Raw genomic sequence first — 17,606 nt, 5'->3', positions numbered from 1 at the left:
GAGAATGCTACATTTAGAGCAGAAGATTCTGTTATTGAATTTACCATAGTGATCATCGGTTGTAAATCTAAGCAATCAGTCCAGTTTATGAATAGACCAAGCTAGAGAAATCAGCATGCCTCATTTGCATACATACACACCGTCATCATGGATTAGCTTTGGTTGCATTTTCTCCCCTGGCAAACAGGACACGTATTTTATGTCACCTTGAAAGGAGAACTTAATAAAAAGCATGATACGGCATATTCAACCTCTTTCAAGTGTCCAGATCCTTACAACCCGATATCCAAAAAGTCGGACATTTCCCTTTCTGCATATCCCTCCTTTACTGAAAGAACATGTATTTCTCTCATGTACCTAGTAAACATCTAAGTGGGCCCAGTGCTGAGCACTGTGTAAACAAGATAAGTGAGGGCCTGGTTTTAGGAGTGTTGACATCAACGGATGGAAATGAAATGACAGACTCCGTTTAATTGTCTCCTCTGTTGTTAGGAAAGTCCAAAGACATGCCCTCCCCAGCAAAGAGCAGGACCATTCATTCCTCTGTGTCCATGTTAAACGCTTCAGGGTAGCTACCTCATCTGGGGCCACAATGGTACCTGGCTCTTGGACAACCCCATGGAAGATAAAGGGAAGGTTCCAAGAGTAATCATGGCCCATCTGGCTCCCCAGAGCCTCAGATTTGCCTGCCAGCAAAAACAAAGGGAGACAGTTTTATATTCTGTATTGGATTGATGCTATGTTTTAAGGTAATACTCTCTACACACCTCGCCTTCTAATACGTAATTTCTTTTAGATTCCTAGGATGCCTCTGTGTGTGTGTGTGTGTGTGTGTGTGTGTGTGTGTGTTCTGTCTCAACCCACTGTTCCCCTGGCACGTTCTGGTCCATCTGCCCCAGCCCAGGATCCCCAGGGTCACACCACCCAGTGACAAGATGCATCAGGCCCACCTCTGTCCCTCCCCAGAGCTTCATGTAGTATTCTAATAATAATGACAGAGACCACTGAGTGGACACACAATGGGCGAGGCACTTTACATACCCTTCAGCTGAGGGCACGACCACCCTGTAAGGAAGTCACTTTCTCTCTTTCACAGATGGGCAAGTTGATGTGCAGGGAAGTCAAGTCATTTATCCAAAACCGAGCCCTGGTAACTGGTGGCAAGAGCCAGTATTCAAAACCGTGTGCCTGATTCCTAAGCTCGTGAGTTGTTTTTGTTTTTGTCTTTTGCTTCCCCACTCTGCCTGTCAAAGCAGTTTGTTGCCTCCCCATTAGTGTCAGTACTGTAATAAATGTCTCTTGGCTTGAACAGAAATACTGAAAGCGACAGTGTACCCTGGAGACCTGTGCGGTTGCTGTGGCCCTGGCCCAATCATTGCAGCCAGCAGTGTTTGCTGTGTACTTTAGATACATTGTTTCATTTCATTCTCAAATATGAAATGGGCACCATTTTATCCCCAGCTTGAGGAGTCATAACTGGTAGACGGAAGAGCCAGGATTCAAACCAACAGTGTTCAACTCCAAATCCCACATGCTGAATCACTGCAGCAGAGAGAGCTTTGCAGAGAGAGCTTTCTCCCACTTGGCATTTTAGAAAGAAAATTCCAACACTTTTTAGCGGGGAGGCGAGTGATTTTTGGCATCTATGCTAGTCAAGTTGACCATTGCCACTGGATGTGACGGCACCTGCTGTCCTCCTGTTGTGCTCATAGGACAACTTTGCAGTGGGGATTACACTTCAGTAGTCCCCGGGCTCCATGGCTAAAGTCCACGATGGTAAGATTTTATGGTGACTAGTTAGCATTAAGATGGCATTATATTATAATCATTAACTGAATACATTGACGTTTTATTGGATTGAAGAAAATAAAGAGGGTATTATATGGGGCCTGTCTGTGTGTGTGTGTGTGTGTGTGTGTGTGTGTATGTATGTACTAGAAGATACGCATTAGCCAAGAAGTCAGGACCCGAAGATACTACCGGAGGTCCAAATATCTGAGTAACAATATTACTTTCTGACAGAGAACTATTTACTAGAAAGATTCTCAGAAGGAATCGAATTGCTTTTATTAGTTTATTTATAGTGTGCACTTCCTTTTTCACCTCTCTCTCAAAAGAGGGTATTTGCACTTTTGCAGAATGTGTGAAAGTCCTCCATTTACAAAGTCCTGGAAGATATTTTTCTGCCAGTTCCTTGGTTCAGCAGCTCTCAGGGAGTTCCAGTGAAGCCTGCCGGGCACGGGGAGGGGAGGGGGGAGCGTCTGTCCTGCTCCTCCTCTCTGGCATGCATTTCCTAAGCCATTCCCCCTGCTTAGAGCAGGACACCCACACTGGCGTCTGCAGGGCCACTTGGGAAGCTCTTCTGATCCGGGTCTCCCTGTTATCCCTCTTCTCACTGCTTTATTATTCTGCACTCAATTTCAAACTAAATAGAAATGCAGATGGGCACATGAGCATCTAGGTTTCCCAAAATACACATTTTTCTTGAGTGCTTCCCTCTTGAAGTGTGTGGACAGAGCCAGCATATTATCTCCCCATTATCACTCTGTTTTAATGTCTAACTGACAGGTGCCTGTCAGTAAAACAAGGCAGTAATGGGCAGAAAATGTCTCTGCTCTTAGAGAGCCAAAAAGACCCTGGATTCCTGTCAGCCTCCGAGACACTCATCAGCCATTGTTAAAGAAGACTTATAAATGCCTCTTTGGGGAATACCCATGAATGGCCTAAATGTTTTCACCCTTATTAGTGAGAAGAGAAAAGGGGAACTGTTTCTCATTACATGGGCAGATTTCACCCACAGTGCGTATTTTTCCCCCAGTGGAAGCTTGCCCAGCACGTTACTGTGTTATTACCGCAACCCCGGAGCAGGGTGTGGCCAAGCCAGATGGCACCTGCAGGCTTCATTGGGTGAGAATGGCTTCCTGATGAGTCACAGACAAGGTCCAACTGATACAGGCCCAGTGACCTCAGCTAGTCAGTCTGAAGCCATGTGGTTCTGCCAGTCTGCTTCCTTCAGATGCATCCAGTAAATAATATGATGGCGGAAGTCTACGGGGGCAAGTGACACCAAGTGGTCTGTGTCGCAGTAAGCAAAAGAGGCGATCTTTTAGATTTGTTTTCATTTTCCCAAGAGATTAGTCAATGCAGAAGGCCTCTGTCTATGAGGGAAGTTCGGCTTAAGGAAAGACTGCATCAACCATCAAGACAAAGTCAGACACCGGGGTGCCTGGGGGGCTCAGTCTTGGTAAGCATCCACCTTCGGCTCAGGTCATGATCTCACGGTTCGTGGGTTCAAGCCCACGTCGGGCTCTGTGCTGACCGCTCAGAGCCTGGAGCCTATTTCAGGATTCTGTGTCTCCTTCTCTCTCTGGCTCTCCCCTGCTTGTGCTCTGTCTCTCTCTCTCTCTCTCAAAAATAAACATTAAAAAAAAAGACAAAGTCAGACACCAGAGCAGGTGAGAGAACCAGTGCTTGGCCTTCTTACTGAGAGCACTCAGCGGCAGAGACCAGGCCCTTGACTTATTTTGTGTCCATTTAAACCACAAGTCCAGTTCTCAATATGAGAAGGAGGGTTAGTTATGGTGAGGTGGCCTGACTTGTTTTTTTCCTTAATTTCAGTCAAAACAGGTGGACCTTCAAGAATAATACACACGATAACAAAACAACTCAGTTACTGTACCATGTAACTAAGGCACAGATGCCTTACTCTGAAAATTGACAATCAAAGGAAAGAATTAAACAGCGATCGTGCGTTTTCTATGCAAATCGGACTTCAGCATAACCAGATTGCACTGGTTGATGAAGGAAAGTTGTTTCCAGAATTCTTGCTACTAAAGGTGAAGGGAAGTTCCACTTGGGAAGGCTTAATTTTGTGGCCCCCAAATAAAATAATGGCTTCAAGCGACTGTCATCCATGGATGCAATCATTAGACCATTAGAATATTGATGGGGAAGGATGAGGGAATCATCCGCCATCACTTGAACCCATTAAAAATGGGACACCCATTAGGTGTCTCCTGATGTGATACAATGAGAAGTATACAGTGTCACCTATGAGCTATTGTTGCCTAAGAGTTGAACTCTATCAAGGCCACTTACACGTTTACAGAAAACATAGGGGATAGAGGAACAAATTAAATGATACCGCAAGAAAGCCAATTTTGAATGTGGCTTTCTTCAGCAAGATAGTGGCAGGGAGAAGAAAAGGAGGTGGCAAGTAAGAGGTACATAAATAGACATCTAAATGTTGCATACTGGGGTGCCTGGGTGGCTCAGTCGGTTGAGCATCCTACTCTTGATTTCAGCTCAGGTCATGATCTCACAGTTGGTGGGATCAAACGCCAATATCAGCACGGAACCTGCTTGGGATTCTCTCTCCCTCTCTCTCTCTCTGCCCCTCCCCCCAGTCGTGCACACGCATGCACACACGCTCTTTCAAAATAAATAAACATTAAAATAATCTTCACAGGAAAGAAGAAAAGGAGGGAAGGAGAAACAAGTGTGGCAAAATTTTGATTCGTTGTTAAATTGGCATGATGGGAGTATATCTACGTCAGTTTACTTAGTATTCTCTCTGCTTAAAATTTTTCATGCTGAAAATATTAAGGAGAAGAATAACAGATCTCTCTCAGAGGTGGGAGTGTGTGGATCCACTGGGGCCGTGACTAGAAAAAGGTCATTATCTGATGATTTAAAAAAAAAAAAAAAAAAAAAAGATTATTTTTTGAAGGTATCCTTTTTTAAAAGAAAAACTTGTTTTGTTAGCTTTTGGGGGTAGTCACTGCAAACCAATTCCATTGCCTTACATCAAGCAATTGGAGGGGAATTTGGGTAACAAATAGTCTCTGGTGGAAAAGTGAATGCTGATCTTAGCTGGAATAACTTGCTTTCTTCAGCATCCGCAGTGGTTGGTCTCCAGGGGCTTATCTGGCTACATGTGTTTTTCACATTTATTAGTGAAATTGGAGATTCAAGAATAAAACACAGTCCTCAGGAACATTTTGTTAATTTGTGACACACTAGAGATTTTTTAGCCCATAAAGCAAATGAATGAGCTCCGTGGGGGCATAACTGTTATTTTCACCCTGGAAGGCAGTAAAGACCCACTGTATTTATTAAGCACTTAGAGAATGGCAAATGAATAGTGCTATGAAAATAGAAAAATATATTCACACTATTGCTATTAATAGTGTAATTTTTTTTGTATGTTCTGAAGGAAAACCCATCAGATGAAAATTTAAAAGTAAAGATAGACAGACCTCTGTATAATATTTGACTGTTTTATCTTGGATGAGAATTTAATTCAGTGTCAGTATAAAGTTGTTTTGTTTTTGTCAAACAGGCTGGATCAGGTTAAGGAAACTCACCCCTTCTTTTTGGCGGGGCTGGATATACAAAGAAATGAACAGACCAGATATTTGATTCAGGACCTTCTTTCTAAGCGGCCACGGGGCCTAACGGGATGTTCTGGTAAAAACAGTCCTCCATGTACGTGATGTGCTGCGATATTTCTAACAGGCTTTAAAAATACTCAACGGCTGGGGCACCCAAGTGGCTCAGTCGGTTGAGCGTCGGTTGAGTCGGCTGCCTCTTCAGCTCAGCTCAGGTCATGATCTCATAGTTTGTGAGCTCTAGCCCCACGTCGGGCTCTGCGCTGACAGCAGAGAGCCAGCTTGGAATTCCTCTCTGCCTGTCTCTCTTTCTGTCTCTCTTTCTCAAAGTAAATTTTAAAAATAAACTTAAAAAGAAAAAATAACATACTCACCTGCACGGGAGGCTTGGGGACAGTGCTGGCTGGTCCTCACACCGAAAAAGCCTGGATGAAGCCGATACTCCAGCGGATGGGGGCTGTGTCAGATGCAGGGATTGATGTCAAGACGCAGGGTAAGCTGGGCCAGGCAGCGAAAGGAGCAAAGGCCAGAAGGGGGCATGTGCTCCCACGAGGACAAAGTGACTCCTCAGATTCCTTTGAAGGAGTTCATTGAATGCTTTGCATCAAGGTAGGTAGGAAGGAAGAAAGAGGCCTCGTTCCCCGCCAGTAGGGGGTGAAGAACAAGAATCCAGAAGACCCTGTGAAAAGATTAAGTGATCAAGTGATCACGGGTAACTCAGCCATTGGCTATGTGGTGCGTTTTCGTGTGCTTGTTTGCACCTTGATTTAAAAGACTAGACCCGTTTATTTTCAGGAAGCACCAAAAAAGAAGCTGTGGCTTGTCTCTGCATGTATGCGTATGTGTGTGAGTGTGTGTCGCGGAAAGGCAGGGAACAGAGTCGAAGGGCCAAGAAGAGTCATTCCAGGGGGATGTTTTTGTGCTTTTTAGCTATATTTACACAAGACTGTCAAAGCAGATGTCAGCGGTTGTGCTTCCGTGAGATGTTTGCTTGGGCAGATGCGAGGGTAGCAAGGAGGGCTTGTAGAGGGGATGAGCCAGGTAAGGGATCTGGAAGGAATCCCTCACACCCTCCCTGGCCCCCAGCTGTTGTAAGCTGACCCTGCTGCACTACAGTCTTAAGCACTGTCTGTTACCAAGTGCCTTCCACATGCCAGGCACACACCTATCCCAGGTCCTCAGTGTCAGGGAGGAAAATGAGGCTTAGCGCCGGGTAAGTCTCGTCCATTCATAAGCGCTGGGTGGCAGTTATAAGCCAGGGCTCTGTCCCCTTCCCCCCACCATCCCAGAGTGCTCCTGACCCCAAAGCCAAATATGTACAAAAGCAATGCAAAGACACCCAGAGACTCCGGCATGTCTCTAGAGCACATGTGAGATAATGAGCACATGTGGAATTTGGGAGGCTTTTAATGTTATGAAGCACACGATAGGGAGTCCCTCTGTAATGCCAAAGACAGGGCTGAAAAGTGAGATCCAAAGAGTTTTCATCTTTACTCTGTGCTTGCCTTAATACTCCTCACCACGCTGAGTCACTTAAGTCAACCTTGCGCCGAAGCCAAGGGTAATGGAGCCAAGTCTCTTGGGACCTCAAGGGCCTGAAGTGAGGCCTGGGCCCCCAGAACCTGGCAGAACGTAGAGCTTGGACAAGACCCTGGGAGAGGGCAAGAGTGCAGCCTCCCCATGGTCTTGGTGAAATGCAGACGGTGAAAGCCCCAAGGCACCCGGGCTGAAAATAAGCTAACAGCTGGCTTTATTCTCGGGGGTGGGAGGCTGAGGTTAGGCACACCTACACACCGGGCACAGGGCTGTTTGCACAGAAAAGGTGAGTGAGGTACAACTTCCTTTATGGTGGACATTCACCTGGATGCTGGTAGAAAATGAATACGAGTGAAGCGACAGACCGGGGACTTCTGGTTCTTAGGGTTTATTCTGCCCTCCTTTGGAGCTGAAACATTTACCCCTTGTATCACCAGATATCCTGGTTAGCATGTTGTACCCTCCACACTTTTCCTTAGGCTAGACAGGCAGCTGTTGGGTGCTAGGCATGCTGAATGTCATTTGAAGAATACGCTTTTCTTTTTCATCTCCCTGCGATGTCCCGGAATGTCTTACTCTCTTTTGCCTGCTCCCCTCTGTGGTTTTTCAACTTGTCACTTAAACATTTCTGATGTGTCCTGATTGCTCCCCGGTCCCCAGAACTCATCAGAGAGCCCTGCCCCACGCCCACTCCCGCTTTGGGAAGCAGAGGTCTGTGTCCCGGGTCCTGTTGTCACTTGCAAGTGTGACTCAGCTGCCGCTGTGTCTTTGAACACACAAGGCAGTTGTGGGATTTTTAATTGCCATTTTCATCTATATAATTAAAATTAAATGAAAAAATGGATAGCCTCCAAAATCCGAATTAATTTTATGAGTACTTCTTGAGGGGGAAAAAATATGTATAAACACTATAATTGTTACTTGATTTGCCTTCAGCAGAACGAGAGGATTTTACCTGCCTGAAGAGAAAATTAGTAATTTTAAATGAAAAAAAAAAATTAGCCTGATACTTCTGGTGCTTCTTGTGGCTGAAAGTCAAAAATAACAACATGGATGGAGAATCAAAACTAATAACAGGGAAGGGATAAATAACTCCGTGTGTCACTTTCAAAAAGACACTGTGTGATTGGAACTCTCTGGATCCAACTTGCCTTCATGCTAGTCTGGATTTTTTTTCCCCCCGCCTGATTCATCACCGGTGTTTACGCTTTCCTCAAGAAAGTGTCTTTACCCCCACATCAAAACCTCCTTAATGCTCGGAAACCGGCATTTCGCCTGCTTACTCTGCTATGCAAGTGTGACAGTGTGCACGTAAGCGGAGCATAATGAGAAAACAAAAAGGCAAGTTTTTGTTGTTGTTGTTTTTGTTTTTTGCTTTTTTGTTTTTTAACCCACTGGGCCAGGCGGTGTGGCAGTGCGCAGTCTCATGAGGCGCCTGACGGACATGTTTGTAAAGACTTGGACGGTCACTTTATTTGGAATGACAAACCCTCCGCTCCACATAATGAGGTCAGTGAAGCATCCAGAAAAGAAACGTATAATTTGGTAGCGTGGGTCTGTAAGCACAGCCCTGCCGAGGCTATTTCAGTTTAATGAAGCAGCTACTTTACCGCTACCCACTCTTAGTGAATAGCCTCCTTGGCGTGTTTTTGAAAACTTGAATGTTGCTGGTAATCATGTCCCAGCAATCTCCTTAGAGAGCCTTTGTGCCCTGTCCTCAGAAGAAATATGCCGCTTTTACATGTTAATGGTTTTGAAATTAGTCATTTGCTCCATTTTCATTGGAAAGGAAGGTCAGTGTGTGATTTCCCGCCTGCCTTCATTTTGTCTGAACATTCCAGATACTCCCAAGTCAGTTCATCAGGCATGCAGGGCACTGCCTGGTTATAACATGCCTCAAAAGCCAGGGAAATGTTCTATCAAAGAGCATTCTTATTCTCAGAGACTGTTCTTAGAATTCAGAGTCTAAAAGTCTCCCTCAGAGGGGGAAGTTCCTGGACAGCCTTTATTGCTTTTTTTTTTTTTTTTTCGTTTCAATCACCAACTGACTTGTCCTGCCCGCTTATTGGTCTCATTATTGGAGGCCTTGCCCCCCTGAGTACGCAGCCCCTCTAGGAAGGCGAAGGGACGTTTTAGAGATACTTCCTGAGGCAAGTATCATGTAAAACTGAGGTCCACCTTCTGAATCCTGGACCAGGGTGAATGATGTGCAGTTCTGTGGGAGCAGAAAGCCATCGAGCCATTCCTCAGTTGTGCATTTCCATCCTCCAGCCCCCCACAAATTTAGGGCAGTTTCCCCCGAGTAAGCAAAGGCATGATTGCTAGTGGAAAGATGCCTTGCCCTCATGGTTCTGCAGCCCCGAAGAGGGTCTGGGAAACATTCCTCAAGAAATGCAAAGCCTGGCTTGAAAGGTCTGGACACTACACCATCAGCAACTTCGAAGGAGTACCTAGTCATCTCTCAGAAAATATTTCTTTGAGCGGACAAAAGAATGAATACATTTGCTTCTTGGATTTGCTTTGTGGACCGACTCTGGTTGTGAGAGTGACAGGGCACCCTTCTAGAACATATTGAGACCTGAGGAGCGTGCTTCTTAAAAATCTCAGGAATTACTAGCATTGAATTTGGAGGTCCATTCTTGCCACAGATTGCCTCTCCAGGCTTGGGCCTGCTTAGTCCACTGCCCAGGCAGCCTTCCTGACCAGGTTAGTGCCAGCTAACACACATACTCTTATGCTCTTATTTTCACCTTTATACCCCATGATAACTTGTACACCCAAACAGAAGTGCCAACATAACAGATTCCTCCCCCAGACATCTTGTTGTCCTACAACTAAAAGATTCAAGTTGAGCTGCCGCTGAAAATACAGTTCTGATAGAAGCAGGCACTTGGGGGCGTGGCTTGCATTTTATTTCCTAGTATATTTATCACATACTAGATAAGCTAAGATAATGGCAGCTGCTGTAACAAATAAACCCAAATATCTCAAACATAATACATACCTTCACTAAACATTCATCATGGACAAGTGACAACCTGTGTGCAGGGATCTGAAGGAGACAGGGCTGAGGAAGAGAAATAGATGTTCAGGGAAGAGGGTCCCTTCATGCTCCCCCACCAAGAGAGACGGAGCAGTACAACGTCAGAGCTCAAGCATGATCCAGAGGTACAGCATGGTGGAAACTGACCAGCCACAGGGGAAGGGAGTTTTCAAAGAGAGAAACAAGATGCAACTCAGCCTAGAAAAAAGAGCAGGAATTAAGGTTAACGTGGCAATAGTCTCCTGCACGCGGGTCATCCCAGTTTACGGAGCATGTTCACATGTATTATTTTAGGCCTCACAAACAACCCGATCAAGTGGCTCAGGAATATTAGTGCCTTTATTCCAAATACGCAAGAGATCTCACCAAAGGCTGAGAGGCTAAGTGATTTAGCCAGGTGAGCAATGAGCCAAGGTGCAGGCGTGGGTGCCCTGCCTCCGAGAACAGAGCTTCCTCCCGGAACTCCGTGATCCCCAGGGAGGTTTCAGGGACTGCTGGGGCCAGGGGGGCTGAGGAGGTGAACAGAGGAACCCTGCCTTCCCCTCCCCCACATCCTCCGGCCGCATCCTCGTGGTGCCAGCCATGTTCCCATGGAAATCACTTACCAAAGGCAGACCATTCAGAAACATGGCAGCAATTAGCCGTAGCCCGGCTGGGTTCTTGCTTTGGTAAAACCTGTACTGTCCTTTAAAGGGGTCACAGTTTAACAAACAGGCCTTTTTAATCTTCACAATGGTCTCATCAGGCTTTCATTCATTTAGCCACTCCCTCCTCTTTTGCCGGCTCCCTCTCCTGCACCTAGCGCCTTCCTTTTCACTCTGTGCAGATGGATTTGGCCGATGCCAAATCATGTTCTATTCACAGCCTGAGAAAGAAAGAATACAAGGTGTCAAGCCTGGCCAACAAAGGACCTGCCCTACCAGTGCAATCTGATGTTCAAGTTTACACAGACACACCACCCCCCACGGGCACTGTGGTTTTGTCCTGAACAATCCCAGACAGCAGAATTCTTAGCTGAACCAGGAAGACATGTTCCCACAAGAGCAGCAGTGTTGATAAGAAAGCAGTCTGCAGAAAGACCAGTGGAAGCCCAGTTAGGCTGCAAACCGACAGCTCAGCTCTTTCCAGCGTCCACAGCAACAGCCTGCTGTTTTCCCAGGTGGCCCTAAAGGAGACAGGGAAATGCAGTGGGCCATTTGTCACTGCCCCCAGTGCAACATATGTATGCCAACTGGTGCGTGCAGCCTACACAGGCCCAGTCCTGCCCCAGGCCTGGTCTAGGCCTCTGTGCTTCCTTTTGACTGAGACTGGGGACAGTCTCCTCCTCCTCCACCTGGGGAGATGACTAGATACACTCTTGTGGGGTCAGAACCAACTTAGCCCTTCCCACCATGATCTCAGGTGCCCATGCTCTGCATAATCCCTTCTATCCAATTTTCAATTCAAGATATGATCTTGTAGGGGCACCCGTGGGTGGTTCAGTGGATTAAGTGTCTGACTCTTGATTTTGGCTCAGGTCATGATCTCGTGGTCGTGGGATCAAGCCCCACCTCAGGCTCCATGCTGAGCATGCCTGGAGCCTGCTTTAGATTCTCATTCTCTCTCTCTGTCTCTCTCTGTCTCTCTCCCTCCCTGTCTTTCTGCCCCTCCCCTGCTTGTGCTGTCTCCCTCAAAATAAATAAATAAACATTAAAAAAAAAAAAAGACATGATCTCTTCAAAGTGTGCGAACTCATTATGGGCATGCCAGGCTCGGTATCTCAAGATTATTCTGATGCATGGTGGTCTGTGAATATGGTGGTGTATTCAGTGAGTGCTGGACTGGAGCATCGTATCCATCAGATCCCAAGTTGGGTTCAGGGCTTGCTTGCAGAAGAAGGCAACGTAGAGGAGCCTTCCTTCCCTTTATGCTCAACTCCGTGCCCAGCACCCACTGTGAATGAAATGAACTGATCAGACCGCTGATGATCCCTTTTGCCTTTGAGAAGGGAAATTAAATGATGAAGTATATCACCCAGAAGTGAAATTACAGATATAAAATAAGTTTAAAGGGAACTCTACTTCGTGAATTGTTGTAAGGGCATTTTATTGCAGATTTAGGTCATATATTTAGAATTGCTTCCTTTGATGAGAACTTAATCTGGGTTATAAGTGAACGAACTTGGGGACATTGTGTGCCTGAGTGATGTCCCGTCACTAGAGTTAGCTTAATTACTGACTGCCTGGGTCTCATCTTCTCCCTCTGTGCATCTCTCCTCCGCCTCCTTCCCATGCCATCGAGCATAGGGAGGGAGCGTTTGGTCCTAGGAGTTGAAGTTATGCAGAACCTGAAAATAGACTCACAGAATGCATCCAGACATAATGATTCCATGCGGCAAGAAGGTCACTGTGTCTGCTTTTCCTGCCAACACACCCCTGGCTCTTTATCTATGGCTGCCTTGTGAGGCAAGAAAGCTGTGCCAGAAAGTTACACTTGGTGACTAGGAGGCATTATTAGAATTTAAAATCACGTCAATGGGGTTTTATAAGAGCAGGGATAGGGAAGGGGGATTCGACAGAGTTTTAGAAGTTGGTCTTTGAACATCCTTTTGTTCTGTGGCCTGAGAGCTACTATAACTCAATTACTAAAAAAAAAAAAGAAAAAAAAATCTGGCCTCAGTTACAAATCAACTCCGCCCTGTCAACCCTGCCAAAAATTAAAAAGACATCCACCCAGAAAGTTTACTGTGGTTATCCAAGTGGTGGGATCATCTGTGAGTCGTGTTGTTTTCTTTGTACTTTTCTGTACTTTCTATAACATACATTTCTGGCTTTTACAGTATTAAAAAACAAACAAACAAAGGCAACAAATCGTATTTAAAAAGCAAAACTAGGGGTACCTGGGTGGCTCAGTCGGTAAAGTGTCCGACTCTTGGTTTCAGCGTAGGTCATGATCTCATGGTTCATGGGTTTGGGCCGCACTTCAGGCTCTGGGCTGACAGCGCGGAGTCTGCTCGGGATTCTGTTTCCCTCTCTCTCTGCCCCTCCCCTACGCGTGCTCAAAGTCCCTCTCTCTCTTTCTCAAAATAAATGAAGAAACTTTTAAAAAATAATAAAAAATAAAAAGCAAAACCACACTGGCTAATTATCCGGGTGTGTCCTTGACTGCCCAGTGCCTGGTGGTTGGAAAGCCCACCAGGGAGGTGACGACAACATGTGGGGACAGCCCTGCCTGTGCCCCTACATCGGGCCTCTGACCAGGGCTGGTTGTCCACTACCCCATCCTCACTTCCGGCCTCCAGAGGTCTCCCAGGACAGGCCAGATCACAAACACTAAGAGCAATGGTGACGGCCAAGGACAGGAACAGGAACATGCTGGAGCAAGGCCAGCCAGACACCTCAGCACAAGGAGGGGATTCCGTTCCTGTCCAGTTGCCCCTGATGGCCAGGCTCCTTGACATGTGCTTTTCAGGAGGGATAGTGTCAGTTCAAGTTCACCTGCAAGCACTATGTTCTCATCCTAATAACATCCAGTAGATGCAGATTGTTCTGGAAGTTGGGATGATCCTGTTTCCCAGACCCATAGGAGTCAAGTACTGTATAATAACCAGGAGAAACAGCTAGGAGAAAGCAACCCATTGAGGAACTCCAAAAATCTTTCGGGGGCTGTGAGGTGGATTTATTTTGATTTGGGTCCTTTACCATCCAGTCTGGTTGTTGATGTGAACTCCATCCGTCAACCAATCCTGCCTCTGTCTATAGAGTCTGGGCTGTCATGGGCTCCAGAGCTTGAGATGAGCAGGCTGGGCAGAAATAGCCATATTCCTAGAGGTGAGATTCAACGCCTGCAAGTTTCTGTAAAGATGTCTGTTTCTCATGTATCACATGCAGACCTGTTACTGGATACGGTGGGGTTGCTCACACCGGTGCATCTGGGTGCTTTTAATTTGAGGTCTGGTTCAAGCCCCCACCACACTGATCGGGGACAGAATTCCTTGCAGGCCCTGTGACAGACTGTGTGTCAGGGAGGCAAGGCCTTTACTAAGAACGGATTTTAAGAGCCTGTAGAGAGCTCATTCGTCATCATTTCTTGCGTTCCTCTATGATGATGCAGTGTCCTGGATTTTAGGTATTCCACTAACAAAAACTCAATTCTAATGTCTTGATTGTGATGTCCATTAGGAAAAAATATAACGACCTCATCCAACTAATCATTTATCATGAATAACTATTTAAGACAAGGCTAAAATAGGTTAAGTTTTTAAAGGAAGTTAATTGTCAAGATATATTAAGTAGATAATTGTATTATGGGACACAGATATGGCAATGGTCAGAAATGTGGTACAGTAATTGAACGATTCACTTTGGCAAATATTGTCCTAGAAGGTGCTACTTGGCCAAAGTCTTTTTTTTTCTTTCCCTTACTCTCTTTTTTTAATCTTAGCATCTCAGAATGAAGCCGAATGGAAAATAAATTGCTTACAAGAAAAAAAGAGTTGCGAGCGGTTTTAATAAAGATTCTAGTAACTTTGAGAGAGTGTCAACAAAGACTTATTGCTTCTCTGGCACAGAGCAGGAGAACCGCTTATCTTCTCTTCAGATCTGGCTCCAGAGCCATCACGCCCTCTCCCCTCCAAGAGCAGGGATCCTAAATGTTCACGTACACTGCTATTTACGTATGCCTGCCATCTTGTTCACAACCACATCCACTGTTTCTCGTAGGTTCTGTGTGTGCACACACGTGTTACATGGTAACAAGATAATGCACCACGTCTAGGCTCCCCGTGTTATTCCTATTAAATGATGACACGGCGATGTTGGTGGCCCGTAGTTCTCCATTTTCTATTAACCGCCCTGCCCAAGTAAACTGTTTTCTGATCTCTCCTAGATGGAAATCTTGTATGAACGTGGAAGCCATTAGCAGAGTAATTGCTGTCTGTTACCATGACAACCAGCCGCTGCAGTCACCTGCCGGAAGTGCTGCCAGACTGCACCAGCTCGGCTGCGCCCGTGGTGAAGACCGTGGACGACTGTGGCAGCCTCGTGAATGGGCAGCCACAGTATGTCATGCAAGTTTCGGCCAAGGACGGGCAGCTGCTGTCAACAGTAGTGCGGACTCTTGCCACCCAGAGGTAGTACCGCTATTAAATAAATGAATCTGTAACAGAGCCGGAGCACTCTTTGTCAGATGCAGGATGCTAAAAGGAATGTAAACAGTGCTCAGGGCTTTGTGTCAGGTGAGAGGAGGTGCTGAGGGAAGAAAAAACTATACAAGTTCTCTGATCAGCGTTTCTATAGCAATGGGGTGTAACGCTAAAATCCACACTCCTGAGTTCTCCACTTAAAACACTTGCAGAGAGCCAGGCAGGGAAGGATCCCACAGGACACAGGATGGCTTTCTTTACCTGTGTTATTTGGACAATGCTATGGTAAATTACACTCTCTGTCGCCATGTGCTAACAAAGGTAGCTCTTTGTTAGAAAGGAGGGAAGGAGGCACCTGAATTCCAGTGACAAAGCCAAAGTGATTAGACTTGTGGGCAAAACTTCTGAAGTGACCTTCCTAGTGCTTGTGCTAATCAGCACCGCCTGGTGGGAGCACTATTCCTGGGTGAGTCGCTTCTGTGGTATGTCCCCACTCGGGAGTGGGGGCACTTCTCTTGCCCCCTCCTTTGCGCCCCATGGGCCCTTCACCCCTGATCCTTCACAGCATACCGTGCCTGCCCCCACAGCTTGTCTCCCTTGGATGATGAAACAAAACAAGGTCGTGGGCTCTGAGCAGCCCCGAGATGGCTTATCCAGGCCGGCACTTGGTCCCTGGAACGCTCCCCCTGTCTGGCGGCAGACTGAGAGCCATGGGCTGTCCGGCCAATACATGCTCCTTGGCTTCTCCAGCTTTCTTGCAGAATAGTTACGTGCAACTTTGATCTAATAATGTAAAATGCCTGTCAACACTGGACCTGCCCTAAGATGCCAGCACCGCCACTCCTGATTCTGGAAGGTTGGGCCAGTAACTCACATGTTGACTGCTTATCTTTGTCTGAGGAACGCAACCAAGCCCTACAGTAGAGATACAGGCCCACATGCAACTGCAGCAGGACTGTGGGTAGCACCACAGCGTTTTCCGTTACCCCAGCCTGGACACAGAAGCCACCAGACACAGACTTACACACTCATGCATCTTGTAAACATTCCCCACACACCGCCTTCTGCCAATCTGTGCAGCTAGCAAAGGGATAAAGTAGAAGAAAGTCAATATATATGTTCCCACCTCTTGGAAAGCTTCTAACAATTGGTTTAGGACTCAGAATATGATGAGGCAATGAGCACCATTGCTCACCTGCTAACTGAGACAGATGACCGGGTGTACCCTGAGGCCTTCAGACACCTTGTTTAATCAGAAGAATGGGCTTGACTTAGACCTATGAGCCAGTTGTGTGAGTGTGTGTGTGTGTGTGTGTGTGTGTGTCTGTGTCTGTCTGTGTGCGTGCGCGCAGGCGCACAGATCAGGCATTTTCACGTGTCCTACCAGGTGCTCAGGTAAACCAGACGATTTTCGACTTTCATGTGCATTTGGCTCAGTAGGAATGAAGGAGGCCAGGAATAGTCAGAGACAAAGTCAACTCTACTCCTTAAACTTTCTTCTCTCAGCCCTGAGCATGAGTGGATCCCACTTCCGGGCAAGTGGGAAGATGTTTTTCCTCTTTGAAACCTTCACTTGTTCCCAGGATCATCCCAGAAAGGTCTTTGGGAAACAGCAGTTACTTCCATGGCCATTTCCATTTGGACCAAAGATGGTGTCAAAGAGAGGGATGGGTCTAGGTTGGGTGAGGACCGGTGCAGAGGCTGTTCTTCGGGTTGGCACATACAGTGATAACATAGTTTAAAACCTAATGCCCAGTAAAGAAAAATATGAGAAGCAATATAAGAAGATGTCGGTCAGAAAGGAATGGTCCTCTCACAAAGACACAGTGTGCACTGGGAGGTGAGGCCATGTCAGTTTGAGCCCTCTATCGGCCACTAACTTCCCTGATGAGGGCCGTGTCATTGGACTTTTCCTGACCTGAGTTTTTCTGCGAGCGGAAATAGTTACCACTAACTACGCATGTACTACAGGCTGGTCCCTATTCTAAGCTTCTGATTTGAACTGTCACTTCTCCTCCCAGTCACACAAGAGGAAGACACCATTCATGCAGCCGCTCTGGAAAACAGTGTGGAGGTTCCTCAAAAAATTAAAAATAGATCTACCCTATGACTCAGCAATAGCACTGCTAGGAATTTACCCAAGGGATACAGGAGTGCTGATGCACAGGGGCACTTGTACCCCAATGTTGATAGCAGCACTCTCAACAATAGCCAAATTATGGAAAGAGCCTAAATGTCCATCAACTGATGAATGGATAAAGAAATTATAGTTAATATACACAATGGAATACTACTTGGCAATGAGAAAGAATGAACTATGGCGTTTTGTAGCAACGTGGATGGAACTGAAGAGTGTGATGCTAAGTGAAATAAGCCATACAGAGAAAGACACATACCATATGTTTTCACTCTTATGTGGATCCTGAGAACCTTAACAGAAGACCATGGGGGAGGGGAAGGAAAAAAAGAAGTTAGAGAGGGAGGGAGCCAAACCATAAGAGACTCTTAAAAACTG

At 46.2% G+C, this 17,606-nt stretch overlaps 1 protein-coding gene across 2 annotated transcripts in view; it reads left to right on the top strand.

Moving 5' to 3' along the window:
• Window positions 1–17,606, top strand: part of MARCHF3 (membrane associated ring-CH-type finger 3) — a 150,428-nt gene that overhangs the window by 98,896 nt on the left and 33,926 nt on the right. Inside the window, exons 2-3 of one of the 2 annotated variants that reach the window (XM_047867011.1) lie at window positions 1,097–1,203; window positions 14,836–15,079. In XM_047867011.1, coding sequence (XP_047722967.1) covers window positions 14,892–15,079 — 188 coding nt within the window. In that variant the 5' untranslated portion in view covers window positions 1,097–1,203; window positions 14,836–14,891. The remainder of the gene's footprint in view (window positions 1–1,096; window positions 1,204–14,835; window positions 15,080–17,606) is intronic. The other variant, XM_047867001.1, reaches the window with a different exon arrangement.

The sequence above is a fragment of the Prionailurus viverrinus genome, chromosome A1 (genome assembly GCF_022837055.1).
Source record: "Prionailurus viverrinus isolate Anna chromosome A1, UM_Priviv_1.0, whole genome shotgun sequence".
In the NCBI taxonomy this organism is placed as follows: Eukaryota; Metazoa; Chordata; class Mammalia; order Carnivora; family Felidae; genus Prionailurus; species Prionailurus viverrinus.
The sequence above is the reverse complement of the archived record's forward strand: the minus strand, read 5'-3'. Positions and strand labels throughout refer to the sequence as shown.